The sequence below is a fragment of the Bison bison genome, unplaced genomic scaffold, assembly GCF_000754665.1.
Source record: "Bison bison bison isolate TAMUID 2011002044 unplaced genomic scaffold, Bison_UMD1.0 scf7180017864484, whole genome shotgun sequence".
NCBI classification, from domain to species: Eukaryota; Metazoa; Chordata; class Mammalia; order Artiodactyla; family Bovidae; genus Bison; species Bison bison.
The window spans coordinates 3,670,601-3,695,848 of NW_011495044.1; the positions used below are offsets into that span (position 1 = coordinate 3,670,601).

The 25,248-nt window shown below is 37.3% G+C and overlaps 1 protein-coding gene across 10 annotated transcripts in view; it reads left to right on the plus strand.

The window, feature by feature from the left end:
* The window catches only part of SCMH1 (sex comb on midleg homolog 1 (Drosophila)), a 166,284-nt gene that overhangs the window by 26,689 nt on the left and 114,347 nt on the right, over window positions 1-25,248 (plus strand). For 4 of the 10 annotated variants that reach the window (XM_010862678.1, XM_010862677.1, XM_010862683.1 and 1 more), the window contains 4 exons: window positions 3,559-3,627; window positions 4,064-4,087; window positions 12,887-12,957; window positions 19,678-19,912. In XM_010862678.1, coding sequence (XP_010860980.1) covers window positions 3,559-3,627; window positions 4,064-4,087; window positions 12,887-12,957; window positions 19,678-19,912 — 399 coding nt within the window. Of the gene's footprint in view, window positions 1-443; window positions 460-3,558; window positions 3,628-4,063; window positions 4,088-5,022; window positions 5,222-10,053; window positions 10,207-11,830; window positions 11,974-12,886; window positions 12,958-19,677; window positions 19,913-25,248 lie in introns of all 10 variants that reach the window. The other 6 variants (XM_010862680.1, XM_010862681.1, XM_010862682.1 and 3 more) reach the window with 6 other exon arrangements.

Below are 25,248 nucleotides of genomic sequence, written 5' to 3' on the forward strand. Positions count from 1 at the left end.
TTTTAGTTTTGTGGCTGCAGTCACCTTACACAGTGATTTTGGAGCCCAAGAAAATGAAATCCAATACTATTTCCACATTTTTCCCGTCTGTTTGCAACGAAGTGATAGGACTGGATTCCATGATCTTAGTATTTTGAATGTTGAGTTTTAAACCAGCTTTTTCACTCACCTCTTTCACCTTCATCAAGAGGCTATTTAGTTCCTTTTCACTTTTCTGCCATTAAAGTGGTATCATCTGCAGATCTGAGGTTATTGGTATTTCTCCTGGCAGTGTTGATTCCAGCTTGTGATTCATCTAGCCTGGCATTTTGCACGATGTATTCTGCATATAAGTTAAATAAGCAGGGTGACAATATACAGCCTTGACATACTCCTTTCCCAATTTTGAACCAGTTCATTGTTCCATGTCCGGTTCTAACTGTTGCTTCTTTTCCTGCATACAGGTTTCTCAGGAGGCAGGTAAGGTGATCTGGTATTCCCATCTCTTTAAGAATATTACAGTTTGTTGTGATCTATATAGTCGAAGTCTTTAGCATAGTCAATGAAGCAGAAGCAGATGTTTTTCTGGAAGCCCCTTGCTTTTTCTATGATCCTGAATGTGTTGGCAATCTGATCTCTGGTTCCTCTGCCTTCTCTAAATCCAGCTTGAACATCTGGAATTTTTCAGTTCACATACTGCTGAAGCCTTACCTGGTACATCTCAGGCAAAATCTTGCAATGAGTACAATTATACAGTAATTTGAACATTCTTTGGCATTGCTTTTCTTTGGGATTGAAATGAAAACTGACCTTTTCCAGTCCTGTGGTCACTGCTGAGTTTTCCAAATTTGCTGGCATAATGAGTGCAACACTTTAACAACATCATATTTTAAGATTTGAAATAGTTCAGCTGGAATTCCATCACCTTCACTAGCATTGTTCATAGTAATGCTCCTGAGGCCCACTTGACCTCACACTCCAGGATGTCTGGCTGTAGGTGAGTGACCACATAATCGTGGTTCACTGGGTCATTAAGAGCTTTTTTGTACAGTTCTTAATTTGTACAGTGTATTCTTGCCACCTTTTCTTACCCTCTTCTTCTGTTATGTCCTTACTGTTTTTGTCCTTTATTGTGCCTGAAATGTTCCCTTGGTATCTCCAGTTTTCTTAAAGAGATTGTTAGTCTTTCCTGTTCTGTTGTTTTCTTCTGTTTCTTTGCATTGGTCACTTAAGAAGGCTTTTTTTAATCTCTCCTTGCTATTCTCTGCAACTCTGCATTCTTTACCCTCTGAACTCTAAAGGATTTCTCTTTCCCTTTCTCCTTTGTCTTTTGCTTCTCTTCCTTTCTCAGCTGTTTGTAAGGCCTCCTCAGACAACCACTTTGCCTTCTTTCATTTCTTTTTCTTGGGTATGGTTTTGGTCATCACCTCCTGCACAGTGTTACGAACCTCCATCCATAGTTCTTCAGACAGTCTGTCTGCCAGATCTGGTCCCTTTAATCTATTCATCACCTCTACTGTGTAATCATAAAGTATTTGATTTAGGTCATAATTGAATGGCCTAGTGGTTTTCCCTACTTTCTCAACTTGAGCCTGAATTTTGCAATAAAGAGCTGATGGTTTGAGCCACAGTCAGCTCCAGGTCTGTTTTTGCTGACTGTATAGAGTTACACCATCTTCGGCTGCAAAGAGAGTAAATAAAATCAGTCTGATTTTGGTACTGACCAGTTGGTGATGTCCGTGTATAGTCATCTCTTATGTTCGTGGAAGAGGATGTTTGTTGTAACAAAACTCTGTTAGCCTTTGCCCTGCTTCATTTTGTCCTCCAGGGCCAAACTTGCCTGTTATTTCAGGTATTTTTTGACTTCCTACTTTTGCATTCTAGTCCCCTATGATGAAAAAGACATCTTTTTTTTGGTATGAATTCTAAGAAATCTTGTAGGTCTTCATAGAATCGTCCAACTTCAGCTTCTTCAGCATTAGAAGAGTACGTGTATTTGTATTTTTGGAAAGGAGAAAAGGAAGCATGGTAGGGAAATGTGGTTTGATTCCTAGACAGTGATAAGTAGCATTGAGATTGTAGCCATGAGTTCATGGTGAGACCAGTAAGCTTCCACTTGTTTTTCTTTAGCACTTGTGATCTCTTGGGGTAGGCATGATACAGGCAGATAAGTGGTTTTAGCCAAGTTAGGGTTGAGGCTTTAGTAGTCAAGTTTAACCAAAACAAAAAAAAACACAGGTGTGAAGAAGTTGAAGACTTGGCCAGGGAGTGATTTTAGTGAGGGACCATAGCATCTGAGCTGAGTGAGAAGAGAAGTGGGTAAATGGGTAAATAATGGTTAAAAAAAAAAAAAAGTGGTGCCGTTCATTGGTAAAGAAGGTGCGTAAATAATGGTAAGAAAGCACTGGGGTCAGTAGGTGAGTCTAAATTTTCAAGCAAGGAAAATATATTTCTATTATATAAGTAATAACCCTGGTGCTGGGAAAGATTGAGGGCAGGAGGAGAAGGGGACAACAGAGGATGAGATGGTTGGATGGCATCTCCGACTCGATGGACAAGGGTTTGGGTGGATTCCAGGAGTTGATGATGGACAGGGAGGCCTGGCATGCTGCGGGTCATGAGGTCACAAAGAGTCGGACATGAACTGAACTGATACTCTGTATAAAAAAAAATCTGAAAATATTTGAGATTAGAAAGGGGAGAAAAACAGTACCACCACCCAAAGATAACCAGTTGTTTATATTTTCTTTGTTTACTTCTTTTTTTTCTAGTGATAATTTTAAGGGTTGTTTTAGTTTACTAGATAGACCTTCTATAACAAAGGCTACAGACTGGGTGATTTAAACAACAGACATTTTCATACAGTTCTGGAGGCTACAAGAGCAAGAGCAAGGTGTCAGCAGGGTTGTTGTTTTTTTTTTTCCTTTGGCCTGTAAATGTCTGTCTTCTCCCTGTGCCTTCACATAGTCTTTTCTCTATCATTGTCTGTGTCCAGATTTTCCTCTTCTTATAAGGACACCAGTCATATTGGATTAGGGTCCACTCTAAAATTAGATCTCATTTTAACTTATTTACTTCTTCATAGACCCTACTTCCAAAGTCACCTTCTGAAGTATTGAGAAATGATTACTTCAGTATGAATTCTGGGAGAACACAATGCAGCCTGTAACATAGGTGTTCTTTGTCTTCAGTTTTTTATGTAATTGTGGTTATTCCTGCATATATTTTTTGATCCTTTACCTTACCAGATAACATTATAACTCAAACATTTTCCCACTTAGACTTGTAAAAATTTAACAGCTGCAAAATACTTTGTCAAATAACAAATGTATTTCAGTATCTTAATCAGTCTTCTGTGTTGAACATCTAAGCACCCTTCCACCCCAATTTTTTGTTATTATAAAGAATACTAAAGTTTCTTGAAATAAAATCTCTTTTTCTATACTTTGGGTTATTTCCTTAGACTAGAATCTCAAAAGTAGATTACTTTATCAAAAACTGTCGCAATATGCTGCTAAATTGGAGAAGTATTGAAACTTTTACTTTCTTTCCACATGACTGTTTTCTCTCTTCCTGCAGTAATAGACTGGAATGATGTTAGAAAACATAAATATGGTCATCTATCAGAGTCTGCATCCCAACATCAAGGTAAGAAAAAAAGCTGTATTTAGCATGGAAAAATTTAATTTGACATCTCTTACCACAAAGCCTTTATTTTTTGGAGGTCTGAGTATACCAAGAACTCACTGGTTAAAACACAAGCATATATAATTTGTAGAGGTATCTGTCAAAACCAATATACATTGGTTTGAGCATGAAATCAGGAAATTTAGATTCTGAGTTCAGACAATCCCAAATTAGCTTTAGGTACAGTTGTTTATCCTCTCTGGATATCTAGTTTTTAATAAGGCAGAATTGAGTGTATACTTCCACAACTACTAGTAATAAACTTAGTGTCTTTTAAAATGAGAGAATTGAACTACACAAAGTCTCAAGCCCTCATTTTACCCCAGAATCTCACTTTTCTGTCATTTTGGTATGTTCTGCATGATGACTTATGCTGTAACATTTTTTTCTTTAATAGAAGCTACCGACATCCTGGAGCTAGGTAAGATATCTTTCTTGTGTTTCTGTTAAATATGGGAAATTACTGAGCTAGGGATTAGATAGTAACTAGGAACAGAATTCCGTGTGTCTTTGTCTCATGAGCTCGTGAATCCTGTGCTCTTGTCTGCCTAATGAGCCCATGCAGTTCTCCTTTGCTGTGAGTCTGACTCTCCTTATCAGGAGGCCACAGACTAAGCTAACGAAAGGGAAAAGGGTGGCTAATTACATGAGTACAATAAGGAATGGGAACTGAAACCAAATTGCAAGTTACTTCTTATTAATTCATTAAATCTAGAGCTAAAACAAAGCCCATTTGTCCGTAAATCAGAATTTGATGGCATTTTCCCAAAAGAAATTATTCATGAGATATATTGAACTGAAATTAAACCTAAAGATTTTCTAAGTTTTTTTTTTTTTTAAACTAAATAAAAAACTGAAATATTAAGATGTCAAATAACAGGAATCAGCCTGGGACTGCATTTGGTTTTCATCCCTGAATAGTGTACTTCAGGACTAGGATTTCAGAAATGAAACTAATAGCAATATTTTTCAATCAGCTTTCCGAGTTCCTACATAAATGTCAATCTTAACTTCTTAAGTGTTCTTTAAAATCCTGCATTTTATTTAAATATTGATATTCTGATACCTTTATCAGTTTTTGTTGAAGTATTACATATTTTGTTACTGCAACTTCCTGTGTTCAATCCTATTATCATCATTTTCCATTTGCTCCCTCTTTCCTTTTCTTCTGACAACATATTACTTTCATTGCCCGCTGACAAGGAAGGTGATGTAAAGTAGTAGAACACTAGACTAGAAGTCAGAATTCCTGGATTCTTTGAAGGCCAACTTTGCCATTTAGTAAGTTTGTGACACTAATCCTTGGTTTTCTGATTTGTAAATGGGGATAATAATCCCATTCTACCTACTTCACAGGGTTATTAAGAAGATTACATGAACTAATGGATGTGAAAACATCTTAAAAACTCTCAAATACTTTTCAACTTTGGAGGATTATTATTTTCATTTGTTCTGCAACTATCCTCAGCCTTTTAAGTCAAATCTTGTGACATTCTTTGAAGTGAAGCATTCTATGATTATGAGCTGAAGAAATGAATGAAATGAAATAATGCAGGTAAAGGGCCTGATACTTGATAAACAATAAATGATAGTCACTTTTTATTTTTCCTTAAAACTTTCCTCATCCTTTCTAAGGTAATGGTGTGTGGTTTAAAAAGCATGGCATAAGAATCAGACAGGCCTGGGTTCATATTCCTTTTCCTCACTAACCAGTTTTGTGACTTCAGAAAAAATACTTGATCTTTCTGAGTCCATTTCCTCATCTTTAAGATGAGAATAAAACCTACTTTTCGGGTTATAATTAACAGGGGAAATATTGAACACAGTGTGGCATGGTGCAGACAAACAGAAGGTTCTCAGTGATAGCTGCTGCAGTTGCTAATGTGAATGATGATAACAGTTCTAGTTCAGTGATATTTAAGGTATGTTGTAAATAACCTGTTTTGTTGACAGAATTGTGAAAAGTGGATATTCAGTTTAAAATATTTACATAAATGACGTTAAAATGTGAAAGTATGTTTTTTGTTGTGGGAGTAGAGGTAGCGAAGCCAGGCAGAGCCTCTGATAAAGTGATCTTGGGCATTTCATTTTGTCCATCAGGCATAGAGGGTAGCCTCAAATACCACACTGAAAGAAAATTCAGTAGATTTTTAGAATCTCAGAGTTTGGAAGAGGCCTTAAAAAATCTACCTTGGCCTGCATTTCAAAATTCCAACACTTTGTATTTCTTGTAAAATGTCTTGTCTTAAACTTTCCCCAAAGTTGTTAGGGACTTAAAACCTCCTCAAGCAACTCACTCATGTTTAAACAAATATTTATTGGGCCAAAATCTGTTTCTTTGTCAATTCTATTAGTCCTACCTATAACTTTTAGAGCGATATGTATAGGTTTAGCCAGTTTTTCACTGCCCAGCCTCTAGTTATTTGACAGCAGCTCTAAGGACTGCTTTCTCACTACCATTCTGTTACATTTCCTAGTTCAAGCAACCATCGTCTCATAGCTAGTTTATTAGAAAATCTTCCTAATCAAAAAGCTTCCTGCCTCTAGCCTTACCCTCCTCCAGTCCGTTCTTCACATTGTAGACAGGATGCTTTTTCTTATAAATCCTTTTGTGCTTCCTCTTCTCCTTAGTGTTGCATATGAGACTCTGAAACCCAAACACTGCTTTTATTGACAACCACTTTTCTAAACCATTTTTATCTGCCCAGTAGCCATACTGAAAGATTCAGGTTTGAGAACTGCTTTTTTTCATTTCTGGGCCCTCATACATGCTTTTCTTTCTGTCTGAAACAACAGGTCTCTCTTTGGCTAACTCCTTGCTTATCCTTTTACATTTTAACTTGGAAGCCTTAAGTTGAAGCTTTGTGAAGGCAAGACAATATTTTGATCATGGTCATATCTCCAGCACTGTTCCTTGATCCACACTATAAATACTTGTTGGATGGATGGATAAAGAAATGGCTTTAAGACTTTCATGCTAAGTGTTGTTTCTTCGTTTAGCTGGTCCTCATGTGACATGGTTTTGTTTCTCTTGATCATTTAGGTCACCATTTAGGTGTTGCTTTGTTCTGTCCCTCTCAAGGACTAGTGCCCATAACGTTTAATTTCCCAGGTGTGATTTCACTAGTCCAGAAAAGAGTAGGACCATTACTGGCTTGCTTCTTTTCATTCACTCACTTTTCAAACTTTTATGTTGCCTCTCTGAAGTTTCAAGTACTGGGTTAAACAGTGAAGGTTTTTAAAGCTCATAAAATGGACTTCTCTGGCAGTCCAGGGTTTAGACTCTGAGCTTCCAAATCAGGGGGCACAGGTTCAATCCCTGGTTGGGGAACTAAGATCCCACATGCTGCACAGCATGGCCAAAAATAAAGACTGTGACTGTCTTTATTGCTTAAAGGATTTGGGTTCCACACTTTAGGTGGAACTAAATAGAGTTCTTGTAGAGGAATGTGGACACAACAGTAGCCAGCATGAATGGAAATGCCTGATGTAACCATTTTAAATTAAGAGCAGTTGAGGGATTTGGGACATATTTAGGGGATTAGATATATTATGTCTAATGTCAGTAGGTAAAGATTTAGAAAAAGGTAGACTTTGGCTGATTCTAATGGTTAAAATAATCCATTTCTGCTGTTGAACCATAGCTGAATAATAAATTTCTCATCATTGGAATTATTTAACTAGAGGCTGGAGGGACCATTCAGGTCTCAGCTTTTATATCATCTCATCAAGATCCCTTTCTTGACCATCCTGCCTAAAATAGCATACATACTCTCAGCACTCTTTTCCCCTCCTACCTTGCTTTATTTTTTCCTTATTTGAAAAGGGCGAGAAATTATATAGGACTTCCCTGGTGGCTCAGACGGTAAAGCGTCTGTCTACAATGCGGGAGACCTGGATTCGATCCCTGGGTCGGGAAGATCCCCTGGAGAAGGAAATGGCAATCCACTCCAGTACTATTGATAGCGTACGTACTCTAAGCACTCTTTTCCCCTCCTACCTTGCTTTATTTTTTCCTTATTTGAAAAGGGCCAGAAATTATATAGCACTTCCCTTGTGGCTCAGACGGTAAAGCGTCTGTCTACAATGCAGGAGACCTGGGTTCGATCCCTGGGTCGGGAAGATCCCCTGGAGAAGGAAATGGCAATCCACTCCAGTACTATTGATAGCATACATACTCTCAGCACTCTTTTCCCCTTCTACCTTGCTTTATTTTTTCCTTATTTGAAAAGGGCCAGAAATTGTATAGTTATTATGTGGTTTCTCTGTAACTTTCTGGATCAATTGAATTATGTTTATTTGTTTCTTTATTGTGTCTCTTCCCCCTTAGAATGTAAGCTCCATGTGGGCAGAGATTCTGGCTGTTTTGTTCTTTGCTGTGTATCGCCTGTGCCTGGAATTGAGCTTGGCATATAGTAGTTGCACAGTAAACATTTGTTGAATGAGTGAATATTAGAGAAAGGAATTCATGCGCTCAACTGGTGGATCTTTTGCGTTTTACAATTTAGGGAACTGTTAATTTTTAAAGTATTTGTGTGTAGTTTTAAATCCCTTCAGGGCAGAAGTCTTTGTGGTTGTTGTTCGGTCGCTCATTCATGTCTGACTCTTGACAACCCCGTGGACTGTAGCATGCCAGGCTTCCCTGCCCTTCACCATCTCCCGTAGGTTGCTCAAACTTATTTCCATTGAGGTGGTGATGCCATCCAACCGTCTTGTTCTCTGTTGTCCCCTTTTCCTCCTGCCTTCTATCTTTCTCAGCATCAGGGTCTTTTCTAGTGAGTTGGTTTTTCGCATCAGGTGGTCAAAGTATTGGAGCTTCAGCTTCAACATCAGTCCTTCCAATGAATATTCAGGGCTGATTTCCTTTAGGATTGGATGGTTTGATCTCCTTGCAGTCCAAGGGATTCTTAAGAGTCCTCTCCAGCACCACAGTTCAAAGCATCAGCCTTTGGCGCTCAGCCTTCTTTATGGTCCAACTCTCACATCCATACATGACTACTGGAAAGGCCATAGCTTTGACTAGATGGACCTTTGTTGGCAACTAATGTCTCTGCTTTTTAATATGCTGTCTAGGTTTGTCATAGCTTTTTTTCCAAGGAGCAAGCATCTTTTAATTTCGTGGCTGCAGTCACCATCTGTGGTGATTTTGGAGCCCAAGAAAATAAAGTCTCTCATTGTTTCAGTTGTTTCTCCATCTATTTGCCATGAAGTGATGGGACCGGATGCCAAAACCTTAGCTTTTTGAATGTTGAGTTTTAAGCCAATCTTATTTCCTAATAATAGACATAACTGTCATATGGTAGTATGTATGTTAGAGTTTATAAAATACTTTCATAAGTATTATTCAGCAGTATAAATGAGATGACTGACTGTCTCTCATCTATAAAGTTTCAGCCCAAATGTTTCCTGTCTAGAGCATCTGTCTGTAATTTCACCATCTAAGATGATTCCCAGTCTCTGTCACATATCATTATTTTATGTCCTTCAAATACTTATCACTTACTACCGTATCTATTTGACTTTGGGTTAATTGTGCCTCATTATGCCCTGGAATATAAATTCCATAAGGGCAGGGACCTCGTGCCTTATCCTAGCATTTAGAAGAAGTGCCTGGCACATACAGGATACTCAAACATCATTTGAATGAATAATTGAAATCACTCCAGAAATTATAAAATACTATACTAGCTAATAATGTCAATCTTCACAGTAATCTTGACCCAAGTATGAATTAGATTTCCCTGTTCTGCATTCTCAAGGCAACCTGCACTACCTCATTAACTTAAATTTATCATAATTGTGGCAGATTATTTGTATTATTACTTAATTTACTACTTTTGCTTATCTCTAAACTGTAGGCTCCATGAATTTCAGAACCATGTCTATCTTGTTCTCCTAATATTTAACACTGTGCTTTTGCACTTGGAAGAAGGTTAATAAGTATCTATTGAATGAAGGAGTATATGTATAATCTTGTGGGCTATTATGTCTCTTTCAGATAAATGAACTGATGCTTGGAAGGATTAAGTAATTTATTCAAGATAGGAAATGGCAACCCACTCCAGTATTTTTGCCTAGAGAATCCTGTGGATAGAGGGGCCTGTTGGGCTGCTGTCCATGGGGTCGCACAGAGTCGGACACGACTGAAGTGACTTAGCATGCATGCATGCATGCATTGGAAAAGGAAATGGAAACCCACTCCAGTATTCTTGCTTGGAGAATCCCAGGGACAGAGGAGCCTGATGGGCTACTGTCTGTGGGGTCGCTCAGAGTCAGACACGACTGAAGCGACTCAGCAGCAGTAGCAGCAGCAGTTAGCTATAGAAACAAGACTTCAACCACCATCTTCTAATTCTCAATATCACATTCTTTCAATTATCCCACTAGTTTCTAGGCATGGAATTTAATCAATATTACCTCGGAAGGCTTTGAAAATACAGATTCTCAGACCACACTGAAGAGATTACTGAATGAGAATCTCTGAAGATAGTCTCAGAACTGTAAAAAGAAGTTAGAAAAATTATTTAGTGTATTTTGATGGTAAGTAGCATTTGAGAATGGTATTATATCCCAAGATTTGACAGATTGCTATTTTAGGGGCCAAATGCAACCCACTGCCAGTTTTTATAAATAAAGTTTTAGTGAAACACAGCCATGCTTGCTCATTTACATATTGCCTGTGGCTGTTTTCATGCTACCATGTACAAGTTGAGTATTTGTGACAGAGACCGAATGGCCTGCAAAGGGTAAATTTTTTTCTATCTGGTCCTTTACAGAAAATTTGCCAACCCCTGATCTATACTTTGTTGCCTGTCCTACTTCTTTTGTGGTATTTTTAGTGCTTGGCAGTGTGGTAGGTTTGATGTTTGGCTTCATTATGAGCATTATAATAGGTGCTCAGATATTCTTAGTGAGTCAATAAAAATTAACTTATTTTGCAGCTTACCTGATTGATAGTAAACAATAAACAACCTAAGCAGTCAAATTTAAGAAAAAATACTAATCTAGGTATGATTGAAGCTAGTGAACCCTCAGTGGATGAACTGCTTTTAACAAAGAGGTTCTTTTTCATTCAGTTGATAGTAAATGGGAAGATGTGGGATTTCTTAACCTATGTAATAGGAATTGACTACCATAGTTGTTATGTGTAATATAGAACTATAATACCCTAATTATTTTGGTACCCTGATGCTGCTGTAATTACATCTTAAAGCCAAAGTCTCTTGGGTGTTTTTGGTCAGAACTCAAAACAGTAACAAGCAACTCAGAACTGACCTAACTTCTTCCGTACTGCCTTCTACAGTAATTCCCATATAGGTATTTAAATTTACATTAAAGTTAAATACCATTTAAAATTTAATTTCTCACTCACACCAGCCACATTTCATGTGTTCAATAGTGGCATGCGGCTAGTGGCTATCTTACTGGTCAGCATAGATGCAGAACATTTCTGTTATCAGAGAAAGTTTTAGTGGGTAGAACTGCTGTACTTGTTAGAGTTCAAGAGGTGCAGCCTAGTCAAATCCAAGACTTACTATTAGACTTATTTGTTTGCAAGAATGGAATAATAATTCTTGATGTTTTCTTTTTCTAACAGCCAATAGTGATGAAACTCTTTGCTTTAGAAGCCATCTCAGCTAAGAGCAAACTCTTTATTAAATTTTAATAAGCTATTTAAATCTTGACTTAAGGAAATACTCATCTCATTTACCCTTGGACTGTCTATTCAAAATGATTAATTATTGACCAAAGGGGATGGCTGCCAGGTGGCGCTAGTGCTAAAGAATGTCCCTGTGAATGCAAGAGACTAGGGTTCGATCCCTGGGTCAGGAAGATCCCCTGGAAGAGGGCATGGCAATCCACTCCAGTATTCTTGTTGGAAAATCCCACGGACAGAGGAGCCTGGAAGGCACCAGTCCATAGGGTTGCAAAGAGTCCGACAGGATTAAAGCAACTTAGCATGCACACACCCAGTCATCAGCCAGTTCATTAAATAGTTCAGAACTGACTGTGATTTCTGGCCAAATCTATTTGGCTTGGTTAGGATGGTGGGAAAGGAACCAGTTTTAAAACAGAAGCTATAAAGTCAATAGAGTATAAAGTCTTGGCATCATCTTTGGAGTGACTTAGATTTCATCATTCCATGACTCATTTTTATTCCCAGCATCTAGTGCTTTTTTCATGGCCCAAAGGGGCCCTGTGCTGCTCCACTGCAGAGGAAACTTCAAGAAATGCTGGTTTGCTACAGTGTTTTAGCTTGTGAAAGTCTCTGGGACCTTACCTGCTCCATCATGGGGTCACCTCTAGGTGGGTATTAGGGGGATATTTGTAATTGATTTAACCTTTAATAAAGAACCTGGTCATCTTTTGTGGTTCAGTAAGATATGTGTTTAATAACCCATCCTTTAAAATGTTTTCCCTGATGCCAGGTCAGTGTCACCTTAAAGATTATTTCTCTAGCACAGTGTTCCTCAAACTTTGAAAGACCTTAAGGGCCACTTCAAGAGGCTAAAAAGATTCTGTAAATTTGCCAACTTATTCTTAACTACTGTCATCAGAAATGCTACTGAGGATCAGCTTTTCTCTAAATTAACAAGCCTTGGCCATTTTGCACCTCAGAGCAATGCGACGGTGACTGGAATAGGAGAGGGTTGAGGTGAATGGGAGAGAAACATCTTTTAGAGTGAGGATTCAAGTATAATCTCATTCTGGCTTTTCCTGCCCCCAACAACTCCTCTTACCCAGGGTCTCAAGATAGCCTCTTCTTTTTTCTTTCTGAGCTGTGATGGTGGGATTCTGCCACATTGGGTGTTAAAATCAGTTATTTGATGGCAATAAGGGACCTTTACAGGAGTCAGATTGTTCAGAAGGAATCTTCCCACCCACTTTGTGCCTCTTCTGTACTGTTTTCCATGAGCTTCCTGAATACTTCTTTGAGACACTGGTATGACTTGGTGTAGCATTTTGGATCATTTTAGAGACTGGCTTGAAAGATTCCTTAGGTCATCTAGACGGTGATTCAAAAAACATTGATCTAAAATGATTCACTCAGGTCACCTCAATTCTTCCCCCTACTATACTTCTTTGAGTCCAAACAGGGCCATGTAAGTTTTCTTATGCTCCAAACAAATCTGAAAATAGCCTAATGTTTAGGGTAGATTACATCTTGAAAGCATTTTTAGGAAGTTGACTGTGATAGAGATTTTTATTTCCTTTACAGGTCATTTTACCTGGGACAAATACCTAAAAGAAACATGTTCAGTCCCAGCGCCTATCCATTGCTTCAAGCAGGTAATTGATTCTCAGCATCTTTAGAAGGTGGGAGGCAAGTAGTTTTTCTGGTCCTTAGACAAGCAAAACATGAAGTGGGAGCCTTTGGGCTTCTCACCTGAAGTCCCCAGAATAAACTTCTATGGGAAGACTATAGCTTCAAGACTCAAAACTCAGCTGTGACTTTTAAACATTCTCCTCAATTTCCCAAGTAACACCTTTTCCTTCTTCACCTCCTTGAAGATACTCTGTGTTACTGAAAACAGTTGCTAATTTTTACTACAGCTGTTAGTTCAGGCAGATAGGAAACAGAGTTATAGCCCTTAGACAACTCTTGAAAGTGGAGCAGTATTCATATCTCTGAATTCAGCTCCCCTGCCACAATCTTATCTTTCCATAAAAATGTTGGCACTGAATCGCATTGTGGAGTATGTTAGGAGTTCATTGGACGTCATTTAGAGCTTCCCACATAGGATTAAGTTCCCCATACAATGCACAGATGATGTTGACTATCAGTACATGATAAGGCTAGTAAGTAGAGATGTGTACTGCTGCTAAATAGAGCTGCACATCAGGAAATGGTTTATATCTCCCTCCTTTTTAGTATTCAAGTGTTACTTCCACAAACTGTCAACATTTTGAGTTTGAATTTTGTCTAAATAAAAGTACAAAATAGGACTTTGCTCATCTGAAATAATAGGGACTGAATTCATATTTCCACCTGCAATAATTTTAAAAGACAAAATATATTAAATAATGGTTTTCAAGTTACTGAAGATCAGGCAGCCAAGAACAGTGATCTCTAAGAGATGAAAAAACAAATGAGTTGAGCCTCTTATGATTTACTGCTTTACAATAGTTTGAGACCATGGCCCAGGGAAAGAGAACCCAGACTAAATAAGCCTGAGAGATTCCCTATCAAATTAGGGAGATGGAACTGAGAACCCAGGGATAGAATTTGCAGGACAGAGTACCAGAGAAGAGAATGTGGCACAGAAAGAAAACTGCAGAGAGCCCCCAATATTCATCAAAGTACTGTTGCTCTGTATATGCATGTGAGCATCCAAAGCCAAGGGAAACACTGTCTGAAAGGATTAGAAGGATAGTAAAAGGATAGAGCCTAGTGCTCACACAAGACTGGGAATAGTGCCTGATTCCACCAGCTAGACTGGAAAATCTCATAATTCATGTGGATAGTTGGGAAGATCCTGCTCAGTAGTGGGAAATGATTAGCCTTAGGATAAGCATGCTTTGAATCTGCCTCACAAACTAAAAAGCAAGACTCAATGTGATTAAATTATTTCCAAGTAAATTAACTTCATCTAGGAACACAGCACAAGAAGGGAATGCAAAAATATCCAGCACCTAACAGGTAAAAGTCAAATGTCTGGCATCTAGTCAAAGATTATCAGGCATATAAGGAGGCAGGAAAGCGTAACTAATAATGAACAGACTAATCAACCAATTGAAACAGACTTAGAACCTTTGCAAATCTTAGAAGATTAAAACATTAAAACAATTATTTTAATTATGTTCTATATGTTTGAAAGTTAAGCAGAGACATGAAATATAAAAAAAAGACATTGAGCAAAATGAAAAATACACTAGATGGGATTAATGGTGGAAGAAGAGATTAATAAATATGAAAGCATAGCAGTAGAAGATACCTAAAATGAAACACACAGAAAAAAGTATTTTAAAAAATATGAAAAAGAGATCAGTGAAGCATGGGATAACATCATAGACCATGTAATTAGACTACCCAAAAGAAAAGAGATGGAGAACTGGAAAAGCATTTGAAGATAAAATGGCAAAAAATTGTTCACAGTTGAGGAAAACTAAAAATCTGCAAATTCAGAAAGCTAAATGAATATCCTAAAAAAAAAGACAAGAATAAAATTACACAAAGGCATGTCATAAATTATCAAAACTAGTGATAGAGAACATCTTCAAAGCAGCCAGAGGAAAAAAGACACTTTATGTGCAGGGAAACAAAGATAAGAATGACATTATATTTTCTTGTCATAATGCAAACAAGAAGAAAGTTAAATAAAATCTTCAAAGTTTCAAAAGAAAACTATCAACCATGAATTTTATATCCAACAAAAAGATCTTCCAAAATGAAGGAAAAATAGAGATATTTTCAGATGCATAAAAACTGAAGGAATTCATCACTAGTAAGCTCACTCTTCAAAGAAGGCAATGGCACCCCACTCCAGTACTCTTGCCTGGAAAATCCCATGGATGGAGGAGCCTGGTAGGCTGCAGTCCACGGGGTTGCGAAGAGTTGGGCACGACTGAGCAACTTCACTTTCACTTTTCATTTTCATGCATTGGAGAAGGAAATGGCAACCCACTCCAGTGTTCTTGCCTGGAGAATCCCAGGGACGGGGGAGCCTGGTGGGCTGCCGTCTATGGGGTCGCACAGAGTCAGACATGACTGAAGAGATGCAGCAGCAGCAGCAGCAGCAAACTCACTCTTACAAATGTTAAACAAAGTCCATCATGCAGAAGGAAAATATTACCAGATAGAATACAGATCTACACAAAGGAATGAAAGTTACTAGAAATGATAATTACAAGGGTAAATACTTAAAATGTTATTTCTTTTTTTTTTTAATGTTATTTCTTATTAAACCTTTATAAAAGATCATTGACTATAAATAATGATAATAACATTGTATTGTAGATATAGTAAAATGTATAACAATAGTAACTTAAGTGAGAGAAATTTAAGAAGGCTATTATAAAATTCTTATACATGAAGTAGTATAATATTACTTGAAGATAGACTGATAATTTAAATATGTTTAAGCCCCAAAGCATCCACTAAAATAATAGGAAACAGATAGCAGAATGGTAGGTTTAAACCCAGCCATATCTATAATCCAATCATAAATTATCTAACTTCCTCAGTTAACAAACTGAGATTGTCATATTGGATAAAAAGTAAGACCCAATTATATACTTCCTGCAAGCAATTATATTTTAAATGTAAAGACACAAACAGGTTAAAAGTAAAAGAATCAAAAATTATAATAAAGCTGAAATGGCATATTAATATCAAAGAATATTTCAGAGCCAAAGGATATTATCAGATAAAAATACAGTAATTTCATCATGAAAAAGGTCACACAGTCCTTACATGAATCGAAAGATGATAGATACAGAGCTTAACACCCTTCAAAAAAATTAATTCAAAGCAGACCACACACCTAACTGTAAAACACAAAACTAAAACTCCTAGAAGTTACCATAGGAGAAGACTAAGATGGAAAAGGTCAGTTTTCATTGCAATCCCAAAGAAAGATGATGCCAAAGAATGCTCAAACTCATCTCAACCCTAGTAAAGTAATGCTCAAAATTCTCCAAGCCAGACTTCAACAGTCCATGAACCATGAACTTCCAGATGCTCAAGCTGGATTTAGAAAAGACAGAGGAACCAGAGATCAAATTGCCAACATCCGTTGGATCATCAAAAAAGCAAGAGAGTTCCAGAAAAAAACATGTATTTCTGCTTTATTGACTATGCCAAAGTCTTTGACTGTGTGGATCACCACAAACTGTGGAAAATTCTGAAAGAGATGGGCATACCAGACCACCTGACCTGCCTCTTGAGAAACCTGTATGCAGGTCAGGAAGCAACAGTTAGAACTGGACATGGAACAACAACAGACTGGTTCCAAATAGGAAAAGAAGTATGTCAAGGCTGTATATTGTCACCCTGCTTATATAATTTATAAGCAGAGTACATGATGAGAAATGCTGGGCTGGAGGAAGCACAAGCTGGAATCAAGATTGCCAGGAGAAATATCAGTAACCTCAGATATGCAGATGACACCACCCTTATGGGAGAAAGTGAAGAAGAACTAAAGAGCCTCTTGATGAAAGTGAAAGAGGAGAGTGAAAAAGTTGGCTTAAAGCTCAACATTCAGAAAACTAAGATCATGGCATCCAGTCCCATCACTTCATAGCAAATAGATGGGGAAACAGTGACAGACTTATTTTGGGGGGCTCCAAAATCACTGCAGATGGTGATTGCAGCCATGAAATTAAAAGATGTTTACTCCTTGAGAAAAAAGTTACGACCAACCTAGACAGCATATTCAAAAGCAGAGACATTACTTTGCCAACAAAGGTCCATCTAGTCAAAGCTATGGCTTTTCCAGTAGTCATGTATGGATGTGAGAGTTGGACTATAAAGAAAGCTGAGAGCCAAAGAATTGATGCTTTTGAACTGTGGTGTTGGAGAAGACTCTTGAGAGTCCTTTGGAGAGCATGGAGATCCAGCCAGTCCATCCTCAAGGAAATCAGTCCTGAATATTCATTGGAAGGACTGATGTTGAAGCTGAAACTCCAATACTTTGGCCACCTGATGCGAAGAACTGACATTTGAAAAGACCCTGTTGCTGGAAAAGATTGAAGGCAGGAGGAGAAGGAGATGACAGAGGATGAGATGGTTGGATGGCATCACCAACTCAATGAACATGAGTTTGGGTAAACTCCAGGAGTTGGTGATGGACAGGGAGGCCTTATGTGCTGCAGTCCATGGGGCTGCAAAGAGTTGGACACAACTGAGCGACTAAACTGAACTGAAGGTGACCTTAGATGCGACAGTGATTTATTAGGTGCAAACCAAAGGCACGGTTCATGAAAGAAAGAAGTGATAAGTTGAACTTCATTAAAATAAAACCTTCTACTATATGAAAGGCGCTGTCAAGAGAATGAGAAGACAAGCCACAGACTGGGAGAAAATATTTTTACAAGTCGTGTTTGACAACGGACTGTTACCCAATATATACAAAGAATACCTTAAACTGAAAATAAGAAAATAACTCAAAAAAGATCAAACATCTTAACAGACATCTCACCAAAGATGGTCAGATGACAAGCATAAAAAAGATGTTCTACATCATATGTTATCAGAAAAATGCAAATTAAAACAACAGTGAGATACCACTACATACATATTATAATGTCAAAACCCAGAACACTGATAACACCAAGTGTTGGCAAGGATGTGGAGCAACAGGAATTGTCATTAATTCCTCGTGGGAATGCAAAATGGTACAGACATCTTATAAGGTAGTTTGGTGATCTCTCTTGTAAACTAAACATACTCTTACCATATGATCCATCAATTGCATTCCTTGATATTTACCCAAAGAAGTTGAAAATTTATGTCCACACAAAAACTCATGTGTATGTGTGTGTGTATGTGTGTGTGTATATATATGGATTTTATTGCATCCTTATTCATAATCACCAAAACTTGGAAGAAAGCAAGATTTTTTTAAGTAGGTGAATGGATAAACAAACTGTAGTATAGCCAGACAATGGAGTATTACTCAGCCCCAGAAAGAAATGAGCTATCAAGCCATGAAAAGACATAGAGGAAACTTAAATGCGTCTTAACTACAAGAAAAAAGCCAGTCTGAAAAAGCTATGTACTGTGTGATTCAAACTATATGACATTCTGGAAAAGGCAAAACTATGGAGACAGTAAAAAGATCAGTGGTTGCCAGAGATTGAGTGGATGAGTAGGCCAAGTACAGAGGATTTTTAGTACAGTTAAACTATTTTGTATGATCCTATAATGATAGATACATGTCTCCATTAGACCAAACTCATAGAGTATACAACACCAAGAGAGAACCTTACTGTAAATAATGGACTTTGGGTAATGGACTTTGGGTTATTATGATATGTTAGTGTAGTTTCATCTGTTGTAATAAATGTACTAGTATGTTAGGATATACTGAAAGTAGAGGAGACACTGCATGTGTGGAGCAGGATGTTTATAGGAAATCTCTCTACCTTCCTCTCAGTTTTGCTGTGAACCTAAAACTGCTCTTAAAAGTGAGTCTTAACGAAAAAGAAATGAATTACTGATACATTCAACAAATGGATGAATTTCAGAATGGTTATGCTGAGTGAAAGAAACTAGATCCCCCCCCCCAAAAAAAGTATATTCTGTATGATTCCATTTGAAGTCTAGAAATGCAAAATGCAAAGCAGTCTGCACTGATAGAAAGTAAAGCATGTTTGCCTGGAGAGAGAGGGATCTGGGAAGGGCTAGACAGATCTTAAAGGGATATGCAAAACTTGGTAGTATGTCCATGTTCATTATCTTGATAGTGGTGATGGTTTCCAGAGTGTTGTGATGTATGTGTCATGAGTGTATACGTATGTCAGTACTTAACCTAAGTGTGTAATTCATTGTATGTCAGTTATAACTTAAAAGTTGTTTTTCAAAAAACAGGAATTGATTTCTAAGTTAATGTCAAAGTAAAAAAAATAATCTATTCCCATTGGTTAGTCTGTGTGGTACACATACTGAAGCACTCCATGAAGAAACACTAAGGATACGATAGTTTAATAGGATGATTTCTGCAAAGAAAATATTAAGAATACCTGGTGGGTTAGGGAATTGGAGAAGATAGGATAAAAAACAGCATTTAATCAAGGACCATTTGAGATACTCTTATCCTTTTCTTACTGGTCAGTCAATATTTGATGCTTCACTGGAAAGTAATTTTTCCCCTTCACGTTACATTTCAGTGTTTCTTTTTCATGAGACCCTTCCTAGGCATTAGGAAATAATTCATGAGGGTTGTCCCTGACTCAGCTGTAATCAGTTTGCATCCAAAGCGAAAATTTTCAGGTTCCATCGCCTAATATCCTTACTGAAAATGCCATGTATTCTTAGTCTGCCTAATCCCCATGGCTTGTTCTCCTCAGTCCTACACACCTCCAAGCAACGAGTTCAAGATCAGCATGAAATTGGAAGCGCAGGACCCCAGGAACACCACATCTACCTGTATTGCCACAGTAGTTGGACTGACAGGTGCTCGCCTCCGCCTTCGCCTTGATGGCAGCGACAACAAGAATGACTTCTGGCGGCTGGTTGACTCAGCGGAAATCCAGCCTATCGGGAACTGTGAGAAGAATGGGGGTATGCTGCAGCCCCCTCTGGGTGAGTAACTGGACCCAAGCTCTCCCTAGCCCATTAGTTATCTTCCTCAAATTGTACATTGTGTTAGAAGAAAACATAGGGTCGCCTGCCCATCCCTTCTTTTTCGTATGGTCCAAAAGGTCCACCTAACATGAAATGAGCTGTAAAATCTGGACCTCTCCATTCTACATTAACTTGTGATATCCAAGCTTCTCTTCAGCTCTTCTTTTTCTAATGAGAAACCACACCCTGCATCCTTCTTTGTCAGGTCCCATTTACTTTAAGAAAAAGGATGGAAGAAGGTCTTGCCATGAACTTGCCTCAAAAAACCATGGAGCTTTTATCAAATCCTACAATCACAACAGGCAGTGAGAGAAAAATCTCCCATTAGAAAGGATGACTATTATAAAAATCCCTTATCTCCTTTCCCCTAAATTCTCAATTGGTCCTTGGAATTTTCTCACTTTAAATCAATTATTAAGTAATTGATTATGCATTATTTTACTTTAATGACACCACTGTATTTTTCTCTTCAAGATCAGATTCACCTTTTTTAGTGTAAGTATACCTGAGCGATTTAGCACATTTCATCAGTTACCGTCAGTCACTATTGCAGTGTCTCTCGGGAGGATGGAGATGGCTTATAGGCTGTGTTCCCCTCAGGAGGCTGTGCTAAATTAAATGAGCATTAGAGGAAAGTGTCATTTGAAAGACCTCCTCAAGTGGTTATTTAACATTTTCCTTCTTTAAAAAAAAATTACTTGTAAAATTTCAAACATATACAAAAGTAGAAAAAAATAATACAGTGAATGAAAGTCCATGTATGTTTTCTTTGATAGTTAGTCTTGTTTTCTTAGTACCTACATACATTCCCTGACCACTCCTGCCCAGTTGCTTAAACATAGTATCATTTTATCACTAAATGTTTAGTATGTATCTGTCTCATAGTTAATATTTTAAAAACATAATCATAATAACATTGTCACATGTGAATAAAATAATGATACTTTCTTAGTATCAACAAATATTTACTCAGTATTTAAATTTCCCCTATTGTCTGTCTGTCTCTCTCTCTTCCTCTCTTTATTTCATTTTCTTTGAATCAGGATCCAAATAAAATCAACATATGCAGTTGGGTGATATGTTCCTTAAGCCTCTTTTAATTTATGCGTTCTCCTCCTCTCTCTTATTTTTTCCTTGCAATTTATTTGTTGAAAAACCTAAGTCATTTTCTTTAACTTTTCTCACAATTAGATTTTGCTGATTATATCTCTTTGGTATCATTTAACATGTTTCTCTGACCTCTCTTCCTAGAAATTGGTAACTAGATCTAGAGGCTTGATCAGGTTAAGATTCAGTTTTTTTCAATAAGAATATTTCATAGGTAGTGATATTTACATTTATTAAGAAGTATATATGGTCTGGTTGTCTCTCATTTTATAATGTAGCAGCCATTACTGCTTGTAGTCTAGAGCAGGGGTTGGCAGATTTTCTAAAAGAGATAGTAAATATTTCAGGCTTACAGGCCATACATTCTCTGTTGTAACTTGTCAGCTTTGTCCTTGTAATATGAAAGCAGTCATAGACAATACATAAAAAAATGGACAAGGCTGTGATCCAGTAAAGCTTTATTTACAAAACAAGTTGTCCAGCCTTCTGGCTATAGTTTGCTGACCCCTGATTTAGACCTATCAATTCATTTTGGTTGCAAAATGGAAAATTTTAATATTATCATTCTGTCCACATAAATTAAATGGAATATGTCTGTTAAAATAAACTTTCAACTATTTGGATATCCTGAAGCATAGTTCATGCAGGAGAGACAGTTTAAATGCTTGATTCTTTTCTTTGTTTACCACTTTTCAGAATAATAAATTGGATCGCCATTATCCTCCAAAATTACTTAGTCTTATTGCTGCTGTTGTATTTAATAACATAGACTCAAAGATTCATACATGTTTGATGTTTTTCACTCCATTGCACTAATTATCCTTGTTGATTCTTGAATTGTTCCATCTTTGGCCTCATGTATATAAATAATTCTTGAAATCTGTAAAACAGTATATTCAGAGAAATGCCTTTTACCTTATCCCTTTCTTCTGCCATAGAGTAATCACTTTCTTTTAACTTAATAGTTCATACTCCATTTTTTAAAAATAAGCAAATATATCTGTGAGTGTGTGTGTACATATATATGCATATGTATTCCCTTCTTATATAAATGACAACATACTATACATACTTTTCTCAATCTTACTTTTTTCATTTAGCAATATGTCCTGAAAATGACTTCTTAGTATTGAGATGTTTCTCATTCCTTTTTGTAGCTGCATAGTACCAGAAGGTTCTCAACTGATTTTATGAACCATGGTTTAGAAGCATCTTGATAGGCTATTACAAAATATAAGTTCCCAGGGATAATGGTGACTATCTACATCAAAATGTTTCCATAAGTTCTCCACAAACATGTAGCTCAAAAAGGAAAGCAAATCAAGCCATCCATAACTCATGCCTAAACATAACTAGGAGTCAAGAATACCACACATTTCAATAACATGTTGTCTGCATGTTCTGACATAAAGATCTGAAACCAGTAAAGCTAATACCCACCCCATACCAGAATATAGAGTTTTATGTAGATAGAAACTACATTAAAAAGGCAGAGGGCAATGGGAGCCTAACACAGCCAAAATCACTCCCAGAAAAAGATAGGCCCATCCAGAGTTGGAAATACTGAAAGAGAACTAAGAGCTACTTGATAAGAGCATTGTCTACTGGAGAATCAGAAGAAAGAGAATGAATTAAAAGTGTGAGGGACCAGAGATAGCAGCCGTGGGCTGATAACTACCTTCATGGGAGAGATAAACATAATATTGAAGGAAAAGAAGGAAGCCATGGGTAATCGTTTAGAGTTACACAGGAACAAAGAGAATCATAAAATCAGAAGACATTCGGGTCTTCCTATCCCACCGCATCCCAAACAGGCTCCACTAAAGAAGCTGCATTTCATTATGCCGACAGAAAACTCATGACCCAAGATTCCTGACAAAATGGAACATTCTGTTTTTTGCTAGCCCGAGAAAATATGACATTTTAAATCGTTAGGAAACAGCAGTCAACATCCATAAAAAACTTCTACATGAGGAAAAACAGAAGTAGAAGATAAAACCATTTTAACTACTGAAAATTCTAAGCCAAAAATCAGTGACTAATCAGAGGAAAACTGTTGCACAATGACCCATCTTGAATTAAATAAGTATTGACATCTACGAAAAAAAATACCTTGAATCGTAAATTTTAAGTCAGACTAGAAATGCACAGTAAATAGGAAGATATGAAAATAGAATTGTGCAAACTCAAGGAAAAAAATGAAGAAAGAAAAATAATCTAAATTGAAGACTCAGTTCCAAGGTACCCATTGGGACAATATATTCAACTTAAAATATAATAAGAGACATTGAGAAAAGAAATAAAATAGTCAAGAGAATAAAAGTAAATATTAGAAGAAAAGGTTTAAAAGTATCAGAAAGAAACTGTTAGATATAGAATGTAGTCAAAAAGGTCCTCTGGGTATATGTATGTGTACATGTATATTTGGATTCCCTAAAGAAGATAAACAGGATTAATACTTAAAATTGTAATGTAAGAAAATGTTTCAAAAATGGGAAAATACCTGAACCTTCATATTGAAAAAGCCTACCTTATTCCTGGAAAATTGTCAACTCTAAGACCTTTTCTAGTAAAACAGTTATACTCTGTGAATAAAGAAAAAGTCAGCTAAGCCTCTAGCAAAACAGCCAAATTATTTTCAAGGCAAAGAAAGTCAGGTTTACATCATACTTTTCAACAGCAAAGTGCAAAGCAAGGCTATAAATGGAGGAGCATTTTTAAGAAATTTGAGGAAAGAAAAGACAGGTTTATATATAGACAAGCTGTTTTTTCAAGTGCTGAGATTATACTGAAAGAGTTTTTAATGTGCAAGAACACAGGAAATATTGTGACCCCAGCCCCTTCCTAAATCAATTATGGAAAGAGCTTCATCCAAATAACAGGTGATATATCTAAGAAAAACAAAGGTAGGAACAAGAGTAGAATAGTATGGTATCAGTCTGGGTCCAGTGAGAAAGGAACACAGAAAGTTTAATGAAATTGTTAACTCTAACAGAGAGTTGGAGTCAGGGATTGGCTAGTCAAAAGGCAGAGAACTCTAAGGAATATTTGAAGAACAGACATAAGGAGAAGCCACTACACTGGGGCAGAGATAGACAGCCCAAGGAAGAGCCTCCCTTCCCCCATCTCAGGCCTGAGATGTAAGCCGTGTTGGAGGGGGCACGGTTGCTCACTGGATGAGAGAAATCACTAGTGCCACAGCAGTGGAACTTGCTAGAAATTTGCCTTCTATAGTGCAGAGAAGACTGTTCATGGAGAGGTGTGTCTCTCTCTAGAAACTCTTACAAAACCATTTAAGATGGGAGAAAGTGGTGGAGGCAGAGCTGCTGCTGTTGTTGCTGGCCACCGGATACTTAACTACTAACTGTCCAGTGCTCCAGGACACAGGCAACCAAGGAGATGGGAGTGCTGCAGAAGCCTGCCAGCAGATGCAGTGGGACCAGAAAGCAAGTCCCTTTCCTCCTGTAATATCTTTAGATAGGATCAGAGGATATCATTTAAAACCAATAAATCAGATAGTGGTAGCCTAAATGAGGAAATGGGGGAATTAAGGACATTATAAAGTATGTTAGTATAAAGATAACCACTAAAACAAAATTCCCAAACTTCCTCAATACCAAAAGAACAAAATGGTCAAGAAATATATGATACAAAGAGATGAACTATGGAAAATGCAGAAAATAAAACATACGGTGATAAAGTTGAGAACAAATACGTAATTTATACAGAGTGTAAAGTTGAGTGTGATTTATACAGAGTATACAGAATATAAATGAACATTTACATTTAACTCACCTGTTAAAACATTTCAGATTGATGTTCAAAGTCAAATCCAACTTTACACTGTACAGGAGACATACCTAAAATAAAGTGAGTCGGGAAGGCTAAAAGTAAAAGATGACAAATGATGTATGAAGCAACTTCAAACAATATAGTAGCAGAGGTTTGTTGTTGTTCTTTCACAAAGTCATGTCCCAATTCTCTGTGACCCTGTGGACTGCAACACACTAGGCCCTTCTGTCCTCCACTGTCTCTCGGAGTTTGCTCAGATTCATGTCCGCTGAGTCAACGATGCTATCTAACCATCTCCTACTCTGCCACCCGCGTCTCCTTTTGCTTTCAATCTTTCCCAGCATCAGGGTCTTTTCCAGTGAGTCAGCTCTTTGCATCAGGTGACCTAAGTATTA